The sequence below is a fragment of the Oryctolagus cuniculus genome, chromosome 4, assembly GCF_051225735.1.
Source record: "Oryctolagus cuniculus isolate XC-2025 breed Fujian yellow rabbit chromosome 4, ASM5122573v1, whole genome shotgun sequence".
Taxonomy (NCBI): Eukaryota; Metazoa; Chordata; class Mammalia; order Lagomorpha; family Leporidae; genus Oryctolagus; species Oryctolagus cuniculus.
This window is the reverse complement of record NC_142870.1, coordinates 163,705,376-163,719,366: the sequence shown is the minus strand read 5'-3', so window position 1 is coordinate 163,719,366 and position 13,991 is coordinate 163,705,376. Positions and strand designations below refer to the sequence as shown.

The following is a 13,991-nucleotide window of genomic DNA, read 5'->3' as shown; positions in this document are numbered from 1 at the left end:
CTGGGTCAGGGGCCCAAGCACTTGGGTCATCCACTGCTTTCCCAGGCCAAAGCAGAGAGCTGGATTGGAAGTGCAGCAGCTGGGGTTCGAACCAGCACCCATATAGGATGCTGGCACTGCAGGCAACGGCTTTACTCACTATGCCACAGCACTGGCCCCAGTAAAAGAACTCTTTATAGCAAATGTCCTAGAGTTAAGCACTCCCAAGGACTTTTCTCTGTGCTCAGCATTCAGTTTCCATCCTTCACATGACTTCTTGGGTCAAAATGGTTGCAGCTATTGTGTTAGTATTAGGAAGAGACAGAGGGCAAAACGGATTTTCCCTCGAGCAGCCTAGGCTCTTTGTTGTTTTAAGGGGTCTTTCCAGACATGTTACCCAAGGAGTTCTTCTACCACATGGCCTCACTGAGTTGTAAGGAATGCTGAGTTACCGAGTTTAGGGGTGTTTTTCATTTTTTTTTTTAAATAAAAATCTGGGTACATTGCCACCTTTAGATGCTGGGATTTCTGTTAGTAAGGAAGAAGATCTCTTATACTGCCCTACATCCCACTCCCCTTAACAGATCGTAAGTCTTACCCAGTTCCCCTGTCTTGATGATTCTCAACTTGGAGTGACCTCCCCTCCCACTTTCAGTGTCTGAGACATTTGAAGGGGCTGTTACTAGCATCTGATGATTAGACACCTTTGATACCATGAAATATCTTTTACATATTGCACCTCCCTCTGCAGCAAAGAATTACTGATGTCAGTATTGCTGAGATTGAAAAACCCAGACTTACCAGTGCAGCTTTGCTCATGTTGCATAGCAGTGAGAGACATGAGATTTCAGAGTGTGATCTCTCAGTATTTACCTGTATTAACCAGTCATCAGACTTCATGTGGACTAGCTGATACATAATTAGTGTTAACAATTTACTGATAGAAATAAAAATTAAGGCATTTAAGGTTAGTCTTTGTAACGAATTGTTTCATTTTGTGCTCCAAGTGTGTGTTCATGATTGTAAAGGGGATTTTCAGTTATGCAGATACAGACAAGAAACAGATATTATCAGTGTGGGTTTCTAAGTCTTTAACATGTTCTAGATTAACCTTTTCTCTTGGAAATGTTCTGAGGAAAGTAATCTCTTCATGTGTGTGCTCTAAAGGAAGCTGAACGCATGCTTCAAGATGATGATGAGACTGTGCACCTTCCGTTTGAAGGAGGAAGTCTCTTGCAAATTCCAGTTAAGGCCCTAAAATATAGGTGAGATATAACTTTATTTTGTAAAATGTGTTTTATTTTTATGTACATGCAAGTGCATAAGTAAATGATGTAATGTTTCTTTGATGTATTGACTTCTATTTTTAGAAAGATCATAAAATCTGCTTCTGGCATATCAGCTAAAAGATACACAATTTGAAAAGGAGTTTCCTTCACTCCTTTCCCACCTGGGAAAGGGCAGCAATGAGGAAAAAGCTCAGCGTCAGACCAGAGTCTTTTTTTTTTTTTTTTTTTTAAGATTTTTATTTATTTATTTGAGAGGTAGAGTTACAGACAGTGAGATGGACAGAGAGAGAAAGGTCTTCCTTCCGTTGGTTCACTCCCCAAGTAGCCGTAATGGCCGGAGCTACGCCGATCCAAAGCCAGGAACCAGGAGCTTCTTCGGGTCTCTCACGTGGGCGCAGGGGCCCAAGCACTTAGGCCATCCTCTACTGCTTTCCCAGGCCACAGCAGAGAGCTGGATTCGAAGAAGAGCAGCTGGGACTAGAACTGGCGCCCATATGGGATGCTGGCGCCACAGGCATAAGATTAACCTGTACCATGGTTCTGGCCCCCAGACCAGAGTCTTGAACTAACTTTCATGCACAGCTGATGAGCTTTACTTATCTTCCAACATTCCTAAAACTCTCCTAGTTTCCAAATGTGTGATTTGACCATTAATGGTAAGGACTCAGATTACAGAAAAATTGTGCATGAAACTTATTAATAATTTTTCGTGTGTGATTTGTATTTAAATTTAAGAACCAAAGATATAGAAATTTGGAAGTGTGAAGTTTTTAGTAGTTTTAAAAGATTAAAAACTCGTATTTGTGTATGTATCTGATTCCTGTTTCTAGAAATCTGTTCCAATTCTGCTAACAGCTAATGCTAGTTAGAGTAATCAGTTTTAGAATATACATAGGTTCCTTCTTTGTCCAGATGCTGGACACTGTTTAATTAACTTGCTTAAATCCTTTTTGTTTTTTAATTTGTAACCATTCTTTATCAATTTTAACAGAAGTCACATTTGGGTGTGTGTGTGTGTGTGTGTGTGTCTGTATGTGTGTTTTATATATGTATATATTATATATATATATAGTTAAGGATTTATTTGTTTATTTGAAAGAGTTATGGGGTGGGGGGAGGTAGAGAGACAGGTCTTCCATCCACTGGTTCACTCTCCAAATGGCTGCAACAGCCAGACCTGAGCCAATTCAAAAGAGCCAGGATCTTCAGCCAGGTCTCCCATATGGGTTCGGGGAACCCAAGGACTTGGGTCATTTGCTGCTTCTCCAGGCCATTAGCAAGAAGCTGGATTGGAAGTGGAGCAGGAACTGGTTCCCATATGGGATGCCATTGTCATAGGCAGCAGCTTTATCCACTATGCCGTAACGCTGGCCCCTGGACTTGTATATGTTGATTAATTGTGATAAATGAATTTGTATTATTTTCCTCTTTTCGCAATTAATATTATCGTTGGCATTATTGTGTCTCTTTGCATGATTTTCTCTTATCAACTGTTGATAGACTATAAACTAAATGCCAAGTAAAGAGATCGTCATGTCTCCAGCTACAATGTTCTGCTTTTCTGGGTTTTGTAATTAATTAACTATGTGTAATTAATGAATTAAAATTAATGGATTAACTTCATTGATGGCTTCTAAACAGGTTCTAGGGACTGACTTCTGTTGTCTTGCTTTGTCCCTTTTTCAGTGTGGATATAGATGGATGTACTTTTAAGTGGAGTCTTATAATTATAAAAAATTATGGATATTTGTTTTTTCCTTTTTTTTACTTAAATGATGATATGAACCATGATTCATAATGCTTTGCTTAAGACTTAAACATCACAAATGCCAGAAAATGACTAGCCTGTTTGTTAGAATTTATCTTTGGATTATTTGCCATGAAGATCAAATGAGATAGTTCATGACAGCATTTGGAAACTATAAAATCCTGTAAAATATGAAAATAACTTTATAAGTTTTATTTGGGAGTTGGCAAATAAAATATATAGTTTCTTTCAAAAGAGGATGTTAAATTCTGCTGATGGGGAAGTTCTTATTTATATGAGGATATTTGAAAGCTGGAAGCTCCATCAGGAGTTCCTTACTTCGGTTATTTGAAGTTGGCCATCAGGTGACTGGGTATTTACTCAGGGTAGGCAGGCTTTCAGGTTGGATGACTCTGCCCTTGGGAAATTGGGTGTTCAGATTCCCAGAGACTTTTAAATGGCCGTGTCCTTCTTCCCTGCAGTCTTTCTTTTAAACAATGTTCTGATTTAAAGCATGAGCAAATCAGCACTTTTAGAATGGTGGTCTTAGCCATTCATAACCTAGCTGCCATCACATTGTTTATTTTTTAATTTAAACATGTATTTGAAATAAAGTGTATATATCAAGAAATTCACATGAGTGTACAGATAATGAATCTGAGCACGCTCATAACCAACACCCAAATTAAGAACAAAAAGTTACTGGTGCTTTAAGAGTCCTCACTGTTCCCCCTCTGTTTTTTTTAATGGGTCACATTATTAACATGATCTAATATGACATTTGTATTTGTAGCTTGTCTGCATGAAATCTTTTGGTGAAGACAAATGAATTTCTATTAACTTCACAACTTTCATATTACTTGTGACTGACAACCTTGAGCCCAAAATTAATTATTTATGGATATCATCATTATTATTGGATTTGGGGTCTTAAATTCAGTTTTATAATACATTTATGTCTTTTGTAATAAGTAGACAATATTATGTCCTTTGGATTTTGATAAATTTGATAAAATAACAATTTTACACTAAAAATGTGAATGCCAGTTAAGTGTGGTATTTTTGTGTTAACTGTCGAAATATTTTCCAGACCTTTGTTTTCAACTTTGAGGTGTTACCTCAAAGTCTTTTAATGATTTATAAAGACTATGAAAAACAAGGGCTTTAAAAATTATAGTCTTGGCTTTTCTGTGTAAATATTTGGTGAGGCTGAAATTTGTATCAGTTAACAAAATTTTCTAACTGATATGAAGCTGTATTATTCTTTATAAGCACATTAATATATTCTCTTATATTATTTCAATAGTATACTGGTACTCAGAGCCAAGATGGTTAGAGAGCACCATAGCTAATAAAACCCCAAATTGAATTATGAGGTGAAGTCCCATAAATAAATCCTAATTTAGTTAATCTCACTACTAGTTTTAGTTATAAAGAAAGATGTAATCTTCCTTGAAGCCTTTATAATGTAACTCCAAAATTCTGGTACCTTGCTTGATCCTGGTTTCAGTGCATGGCAAGGATTTTCTCAGTTTTGAGTTGGTGGAAGCAAATAAACACGTAAGACAATAAGTGACAATATTAATGCTTATGCAAGTACTGAATACTAACCACAAAGTGTGTTTGTTCTTCAGTGTTGATCCCTCAGTTGTTAACATATCAGATGAAATGGCCAAAACTGCACAATGGAAGGCACTTTCCATGAGTACTGAGAATGCCAAAGTAACCAGATCTAACACGAGGTAGCTATAATTATTTATGCATTTTCTAACTATAGCTATTTTTTTATTTTACTTACTTATAGCTATGCAGTAAAACCATTACAATTAACTTAATTTACCTAATTTATATTCTCCTTAACAAAACCAGCTTTCCTTTTCCTGTCTTCCTTTTACTATATACTAGAGTCAGGTATTAATAATTTTTTTTTCATTTTTCAGTTTAAAGTTGCCTATTTTTATTATTTTACAAAAAAAATTCTTTAACAGTATGGAATAAATCTATAAATGCCAAAACCATATAAAAAAGGTAATTTTTCATGCTTAAATGAAGTCTAAATGAATACCTCAGTCATTATCTCTGATGGTCCAAGAAAAAAGAATTTTTCCTTTTGTGTTTTGTTGTTTTGATTTTAGCATATCTTTTCTTTAGGGGAGACAAATGTTTTTCTTGAAGTGGGAGAAAGTTAATCCATTATATAAAGTCCATCCAGTCTTGTAATGGACATAACACATTATGTAACCTTTTTTCTTGCTTTCGCCATTGCTTTAAGGCCTGAGACCTCAGGGATTCTATTTTGATAATAATTAGTACCTTAATCTCGGTCTCTAGGGAAATGGGGTATCATCTTATAAAGGTACTAACTGATTCACATTCAACAAATCTTCTGTGTACACTTTGTGCCAAAGTTTGGTTTGAGTGTCATTGTATTCTGCTAGGCATCAGATCAAAACTTTTCCAGGGCAAGTAATCACACAACTATTTCTGTTTAATTTGCTATCTTTTCTGGGCTCTGTCTTAAAATAATTAAGCAGCTTTTTTTCATTCTTTCCCTGCCCTCTTTTAGAGTCATTTTACCACTTAATCTTTATCATCATGTTTTTCCTTCCTGTAGTTATTTTATGAGTTCTGATTTTCTAAGCCAGGCTGATTCCTTTCTTCACTTCTACCTTTAGTGTAGAAAAAATTTTAAAGTTAAACTCTCATTTTTGGAGACACCATTCTGTGCAGGCACCATTTCACTATGAATATTCATTTTACTCTTGGTAATTTGTTATACTTTGTCAATACCCTTGGCCCAAATGCTTATATTTTAATGTGTGTTTCAGACTTCTGCCTGTTGTGTGCCTTTGCCCCTCTATTCCAAGCCACATGGGAATACAGAGAATGTCTTACTGTATCATTTAACGTAAAAATATTGGGAGGAACTTGCCTTCGTTACTTGTGGAGTGGGCAGCAAATTATAGTTTGTTCTTATATTTTGGTTTTTCAGATTCTGGATAGTCATGTGCTAAAACTAAGTCCATGTACATGGAGCCACTGTGTTTGATATTAACTTAATAAAACAGGATAAATTTCTTGCTTTTGTATTTTTAAATCATATTTGGTAAGAAGTTTTGAAAATTGGCTGCCTTTTTGAGAAAATTATTTGATACATATTTAGGTTGACGAAGAATTATATATTAATAGATTTGTCAGTGAAATAAACATCAGAGACTATAAATACTCTGTTCATGTGAAGTAAAACTAAAACATATTTATATACTGACCAATTTTAGGGAGTCTGTCTTCAGTTTCCAAAAACACATGAATTGCAATTTTAAACATAGGCTTTTTTTTTTTAACTAAGGATTTTTAATACTTTCTAATTCACTTTACTGATGGAAAAAAGAAAGCTGTAAAATAATTGGATGTCATAAATTCATAGTGTTAATAGTTATCTCAAAAGGTTCCTTGTTGGTCATTATTAGAATCTAGTAATTGTCAATTTAAAAATTATTTATTCTCATTCTTTTGTTTTAAATAGCCCTGAAAAACCTGTGAGTGTGAAAATAAATTTTGAAGATGAACCAACAAAGAAATACATGGATGCTGAAACTTCATTATAGGATTGAACCCAGAGGAATTATATATAGATATATATATATACATATATATAAAATGTGTGTGTCATGTCACTAAATATAAAACAGTATTGTATGTCATGCTGTTTATGCATGACTACTGGGTTTTTGAAGTAGTGTCTGAAGTTTGTTATGAGCACCATGGAGACTGTGTATATAATGAAATAGTCTCTTAGAAGTGAGGTACATGGTTCTTACCATTCAAATATTTATTCTGCTGGAAAAAGTTTTTTTTGTTCTGCAATAGAAAGATGGGGGGAAATGGATTCAATCTATTTTTCTTAAGTTTCTGTTCATCAATGGCAGTTCATATCATCCTTAAGTGATACATGCTTAGTCCATATATTTATAAATTTTTCTTGGGTTTCTAACATTTTCCCTATATAGTCACAAAAGTGAAATAATTAGTGCTAGTGCTTTATGGGAAGAACAGGGAGTCTTTATGCCAATGCTGTGGGGAAAATGGTAGCATATCAAGGCTTCTGTGTGTGTGTATGTGTGTGTATATCATATGCAGATGTCCATCATATTTCACAAATGATGGCAATTTCTTGGCCATAGGGGTGAGTGTAGAACAATTGTAAACTTACTAGATAAGAGCCATAGTTTTTAACCTTTATGTTTTGGGAAATGTTTTAACTCTTAAAACTCCCATATCTAGGTTTCCATTCTGGCACACAAGTAAAATTGCATTTGATTTTATAATTTAGCATCCATACCAGCCATAATTTTAGAAGCTATAAATGCCAATTTGCAGTAGTTGAGTTTTGTTACTTTTGGAGAAACTTTTTAAAATCTTTAGGCTGTTTATAGAGCCCCTATTCCCACTCAGTTTTCTGCCTTTGCTCTCTTTTACTTAAAATGGGTTAGTTTGTATCAGGCTCAAGTGCTTGATTATTTTTCTATCATAAGTAGTATGATTAAAAGAATCAGGAATCAGAATTCTCTCAGATGGGTTAATGATCAGTATTACTTTATTAAGAATTACTTTTAATTTTCTGTTTTTATTCTTTCTATTGTATAGATTATATTTAATAAGTTGTTACCTGCAACTTCATTTTTAAAATATTTTATTTATTTTAACTGATAGGCTTAAATAATTCATACACATCTGAAAAGGTAACAAATTTATAGTAAACTGTTCATGTACATTCCTGGTGCTCCCTTGCATTTGTTTATTATCTGAAAGCAGTTGACAGATTTTTACATCTTTGATATGAAGCACTGCCGTATTTGTATTTAAAAAGGAAATTTGACATTTTACGTACAGCTCAGATTCATGGCATTCTTTCTGTTTTGTGTTGGGATTTGTTATTTTTAGTTTTCCTGAGCTGTCTTTTTATCTTCTGGCAGATCTTTTTAGCCATTTTTTTGTATACTCTTAGCTCCACATGAAATAAATAAATGGTTTTATTAAGCCTGTAGGACTGGATGAATGGAATTGTGAAACCGATTTGATAGGAGAATAATTTAGAAAATCAAACTTGAGTATTGAGAAGACACAGAAATATGACTCTTAGGATGAACATTTTAATGAGATTCTAATATTCCCTTTAGTTATTTCTAATAAAAACGCAAATGTACGAACAATTGACCTGATAGAGAAAAGATCATGAAGAATGCCAAAAGCTGATATTTTAGTGGTTCTGGAGTGATTTTAGTCCATTCTAAAGCTGTTATCGTAATGTAATTTCCCCATCTGAGACAGTAATTGTCAGATTTTAGTTAAAATACAGACTCAACCTCTGCCTCAGATGAGATGTTAGAAATGTAGCTGCTTTTCTCCAGACAACATAGCTGACATTGTTTGGTACTGTCTGAAAAAGAGTTAGACTCTATGGGCAATTGATAGAGTATTACCCATGGTGCTTATTGGGCATGAGCTTCCATTGAAGTGATTCCTTTTTATTCATAGCGGCGTAATGATTTTCAAAGTCCCCAGTATTTGCTGCTATTTTTTAAACTCCCCTGAACCTGAGGATTTCCTCACATCATTTCCTTGTGTTTGGACATCAAAGGGTTAACAATTGTACCTATTTTACAAGGAAGTGATTTTAAAATATAAACTGAAAACTACCTGGGAAAGTGTTTTTGTAATTTTATTTAATTATGTATAGTAATTTTAAGTGCCAGAAAAACCATGACTTGCAAAATACTTTGCACTCAAAACGTTTTTACTGTGTTCCTAATTGTTAAGCATTTCTGCTTTCTTTTGACTACTTGATTTACAAAATGATCTGATATGACTACTCCATTGAAGAGCAAAGGTAACTCATGTTTAAGTAATTAACTGCTTGTTTTAGATATTTCTTCCACTCTTTTTGAAAAATGTCAATCATGGATAGCATTCATTGCAAGACAGTGAAAGGTAATTTACTACATATATAGATTTTTAAATGTTGCCTTAAATAGGTGTATATGAGCAGTAGTAATTGCTATGTACTGATTTACCTCAAGGTGCAAAAGAATTAAACTTGTACATATTCCATTTACAAAATAAATTCAACTGAACAGCCCTGCACTTTCTTAGATGCCTTGATTTCCAGAATGGAGCTTAGTGCTACTGAATGCCCTGGACACAGGGCCACCTCAGGATCTTCTTCTCCACTCTTATTTATTTATAGATGTCTGTTTACAAAGACTTTAATAAATCCTGGTGTTGACCATCTGAAACTTACTTTCTTCTGAGTGCTGTTTCAATCTAAAATAGCAGCTTTTGAGAAACAATGAACCAACTTTCTTAACCATAAAAGGATGATTCCATGTATTCTTTAATAATATTAAATATGCTGAAGTGAAGCACACAATCTTTCTAAGTGTGTGTGTGTGTGTGAGAAAGAGAGAGAGTGAGATAGAGAATGAATGTTATCAACCTTAAATCTCTTAACATTGTTTTAAAAAAGCTGTGGCGTACCAATGTTCATATTTGCCAAGTCTTCTGTAAAGCATTTTAGACAAAATTTTTATGTGCTAATGGATGCATTTTATAAAGCAAATCTGTTTATCATTCAAAATTACTAATCTTTGTTTTCTCCATCCAAGAAACAAATGTTTCTTCCATTTACTCAGTTTCCATGTGAGAATAAAAGCTTTTATCTTTTTCCTTTCACAAAGGCAGGTTCGAAATTCTGTGAAAAGTAAAATGGTCTCTAAACCTGAGGTATAACACAAGAGCTTGCTGTTTAGAGGGTTATATCCTGTACCTCAGTTCTGTAAGTGTGCTCAACAGTTTAACATGTGAATCCTGTTAAAAGTGCTCAGATTTCGGATGTGTAAGCCATTGATGTCATTCAAAAATGTTGTATTAAATAACTTAGTGTTTTAAATTTATTTATGTAGATCACATCATTGTTACGGTATGCAGTGCAAATATGTGAATTGTCTTTTGGTTTATTCCACAGTTATTTATTTTTTAGAAAGTAAATATAAAGAATTGAAGAACACTTAAATTTATAGTGTTCAAATTGCAAAATTTGGGAATTTTAATGTAAAGTCCGTTTTGTGACTTAAAGAAGTGAAATAAGTGTTGATTATACCAAGTAGTTGGAAATGGAATCATCTAAACATTTTAAAAATCTAATTAGCACATATTAACTTCTACATTTAACTTAATTGTTATACCCCAATTTTGTTTGGTTTTGTTTTTAATCAGATTTTTGCACATTGATTGGTTTTTGTGTTGTGGCTTTTCTTTTTTTATTATTATTATTCAAGGGTTTGGTTCTTGGTGTTTTTTTTTTTTTTTTTTTTTTTTTTTTGTAGGGGGGAGATTGTTTTCCAGTGTTTACTGTGTTTAAATAAATAAAATTGAATTTTATTGTTCATTTATATAATATTTGATACCTTGGTGTAATTTCACAGTAGAATTCCAATTTTTATGACTTTTATAATATTTTCTTTTATAATAAAATCCAAAGCAAATTAAACATTTAAATTGTAAACTGATATGTTTCATTTATATGAAGTTAAAAGTCTCTACCAAGTCTATAATGTGAATGATCCTGCCTTTCAAATTTGTTTTATAATTGTTAAAACTATTTTTTGGAGATGTTATTGAAGTTGAAAGAGCAATAAAGTCTACTTAATTAGTTGTTGGCTTTGTCTTCCTTATCTTTCTCAGCTGGAGATTGGAGTAGGGAAGGAAGGGAATATGAGTGATTTCCCCTTCCTGCCTCCTAAAATTCATGTGCATTAGTAGGAGAGAGTCAGAAAAGAGAAAACAGTAAGAAAAGATGAGATGAAACTGTGTTTCAGAATCACTATTGGTAGTTAAAAATATGGAAGTTGATCATTTTTTTCTCTATTTTAAGACACACATTCTGAAATTTTGTGTCATATCATAATTTGCAAGATAATACTCTCTCGCAGGCTCAAGACTTGTCCTTTGTTGGTAATGGCTCGTTTTTTTTTATAAATATTTTTCCTTATTGATGTCCAATGGCAGGTCTTGGTCTGTGTGTAGCACTCCTATGTTTTCTGCCCTGAAAAGCTAGTGACATCTCACTGAATGTGATGAACTTTGCATCTGAATTGTGAAAATGTGCTTATTCTTTTTGGAAATTGCATTTGAAAATCTGTTTATTCTAGGAAAAAGTATGTCACTTCATAATAGCTGTGTATAGGACGTTAGCTTTGATGTTGCACAGTAAGGCATATGTGGTCTTGAGCATCGGTTCTTCCTGTGATTTACCTTTATGTTACTACCTCTGTGCTTTTAATGAAAGATTCTGTTGTTTAGAAACCTTCCTTTCTGCTTCTCTGGGTTCTTGCAAAACCCATCTTCGGTCTCCATTTACTTCAAATGGTAGCCTTCTGCTTTCAGTCTACATCATTTTCACTCCTCTTAAAGAGTGTCTATGTGTGTTTAAATATTCTTAATCTGCACCGCTTGTTTAGAGGAACTTTACAAATTCGGGGAAGTGGAGTTGTGTTCTTACTGAGTCCGTTCTAAATACATGTTTCAGTGCCTATAAAACTAACCTCTATTTTTTATGCTGTAGTTAGTGGACATTATAGGTTTTGTTTTTTGTTGCTAGGATTTATGTATTTACTTGAAAAGCAGAATGGCAGAGAGGGGGAGTTAGAGCATTATGTTCCATCCACTGGTTCCCTCCCGAAACACCTACAAAAGCCAGGATTGGGCAAGACCACAGCCAGGAGCCTAGAACTCCAGCCAGGTCTCCAGTGAGTGGCAGGAACCCAAGCAGTTGGGACATCGTCTGCTGCCTCCCAGGGATGCTGGTGTCCCAAGCAGTGACTTAACCTGCTGTACCACAGTGCCCGCCCCTACATTATTACTTTTGAAAGACAGGATCTACAGTAGCTATTCATTCATTTCAGGATAGTAAATGGGTATTAGCAAACCAAAAAGGGGGTATAAGGTCTTACCAGGTTTCAGCCCTAGTACGTGAGCTATCAGCTTGGTGTAAGCATGGCCCCGCTGGCGTCTTTATCACCTAACAGCACAGTACGGACTCAGCATTGGAGATGACAGTGCATCTCTTCTAGAGCCAGTGTGTTCCATGCCTCTTGCATCTTCTATGCAACTTTCAATCACATAATTAAGACTTAGTTTTCTGAAGAGTAGTGCAGGTGAGAAACATTTTCAGTGTTCTGATAGTAGACGTTCATTGAAGTCTTTTTTTTTTAACTTTAATAAATATAAATTTCCAAAGTACAGCTTATGGAGTACAATGCCTTTTTCCCCCCATAAATTCCCTCCCACCTGCAACCCTCCCCTCTCCCGCTCCCTCTCCCATTCCATTCACATCAAGATTCATTTTCAGTTATCTTTATATACAGATGATCAATTTAGCGTATATTAAGATTTCAAGAGTTTGCAGCCACACAGAAACACAAAGTGAAAAATACTGTTTGAATACTAGTTATAGCATTAATTCACATTGTACAGCACATTAAGGACAGAGATCCAACATGAGGAGTAAGTGCACAGTGACTCCTGTTGTTGACTTAACAAATTGACACTCTTGTTTATGGCGTCAGTAATCACTCTAGGCTCTTGTCATGAGTTGCCAAGGCTATGGAAGCCTTTTGAGTTTGCCGACTCCGATCTTAATCTAGACAAGGTCATAGTGCAAGTTCTCTCCTCCCCATTGAAGTCTTTCTATATGAACAGCTTGACATTGAGAATGTATGTGTGGAATACTTCACTCTTGCCACTCAACGCCAATCTTCCTTGCCCTTGGCACCTTATTTGTTGACTGGTCCCATTAATCCTGCTGGTTTTATGTTCGTTGAGGCTTAATTCTGCTGGATCTTCCTGAGTTTGGCTCTCATCTCACCTTTCTTCATTTCCAAAGCAGGGGGAAAGAGCTTTTAATTTTTAACACAAATGCAAATCAAACTATTGTTATCCCTTAGGAATATTTACTCAAAGCTGAGAAATCATTAGGGAAGGGTTCACTGTCTTAAAATTTTTGGTAGATTTAAGTACCATTGTTAGCATTAGCAGGCATTTAGAGTTAATATAGAATTGAGTAGGGCCCTATTGAAGACATTTTCTTGCTGAAGGCTATGAAATCACACTGTAGGTTCAACCTGCCCCATCTTTAGCCTGTCAAATTGGTCTGTAGGAAACTTTGTGACATATTTTTTTCCAACTCTAAAGTAGGATGGAAAATAATGTCTATCAGATGATGATGTGAACAGTAAATGAAGTAATATGAGGAATGAGTTTGGAACAGTGCCCAGCACATAATTGAACACTGAATAAATTTTTTTTAAGTTCCAGGTGTCAAATATCTTGGGCTTTATTAATGTAATTCAAGGATTTTTTTTTTTTTATTAAAAAAAGCTCAAGACTCTCACAAGAGGTGAAGTAAGTTGCCGTAGGCTCCAGCGAGTGATGGGTGTGAGATACAGGTCTTTCCCCGCGGGGTATACCTCTCATATTGTGTTCCAGTAATAGAATGCTCCTATGCTATATGGGAGATACTTGGCATGTGGCATTTCTTTTCAGACTGAATCTTTGCCTTGAAAGAGAATTGAACTGATGTTTATGACACAGAGGTTCTTGAAACTGAACATCCTAGCGTGTAGTTGCTCTTTCTCACCTACTGTATTACAGGTGCGAAAAATGGGGCATCAGTAGGTAGCTGTGGGGCCGGGTGAGGGCTGCCCCACAACCTTAGGCACCACCTGCCTCTCCCGCGCACAGCTTTGGGGCTGGGCCTAGCGCGTTCTCTGGTTGCTACAGCAACCCTGGCAGCGTCACACGTCGCTATGGCGCTCTGCACTGCGCAGTAAGGCTGCTCCCGATTGGCTAAGGCGCCCCGGCGAGGCGGAGAAAGCCGCGTCCGCATTGGCTCAGCCAGCGCCGGTTGATGGCCTGGA

General features: G+C 35.4%; 1 protein-coding gene across 18 annotated transcripts in view; it reads left to right on the top strand.

Annotated features, from left to right (window-relative positions):
* The window catches only part of SLC4A7 (solute carrier family 4 member 7), a 100,104-nt gene extending 89,371 nt beyond the window's left edge, over window positions 1-10,733 (top strand). For 11 of the 18 annotated variants that reach the window (XM_051858776.3, XM_089330212.1, XM_089330217.1 and 8 more), the window contains 3 exons: window positions 1,147-1,244; window positions 4,650-4,757; window positions 6,542-10,728. In XM_051858776.3, coding sequence (XP_051714736.3) covers window positions 1,147-1,244; window positions 4,650-4,757; window positions 6,542-6,623 — 288 coding nt within the window. In that variant the 3' untranslated portion in view covers window positions 6,624-10,728. 18 annotated transcript variants of the gene reach the window in all.
* The last annotated feature ends 3,258 nt before the right edge of the window (window positions 10,734-13,991 follow it).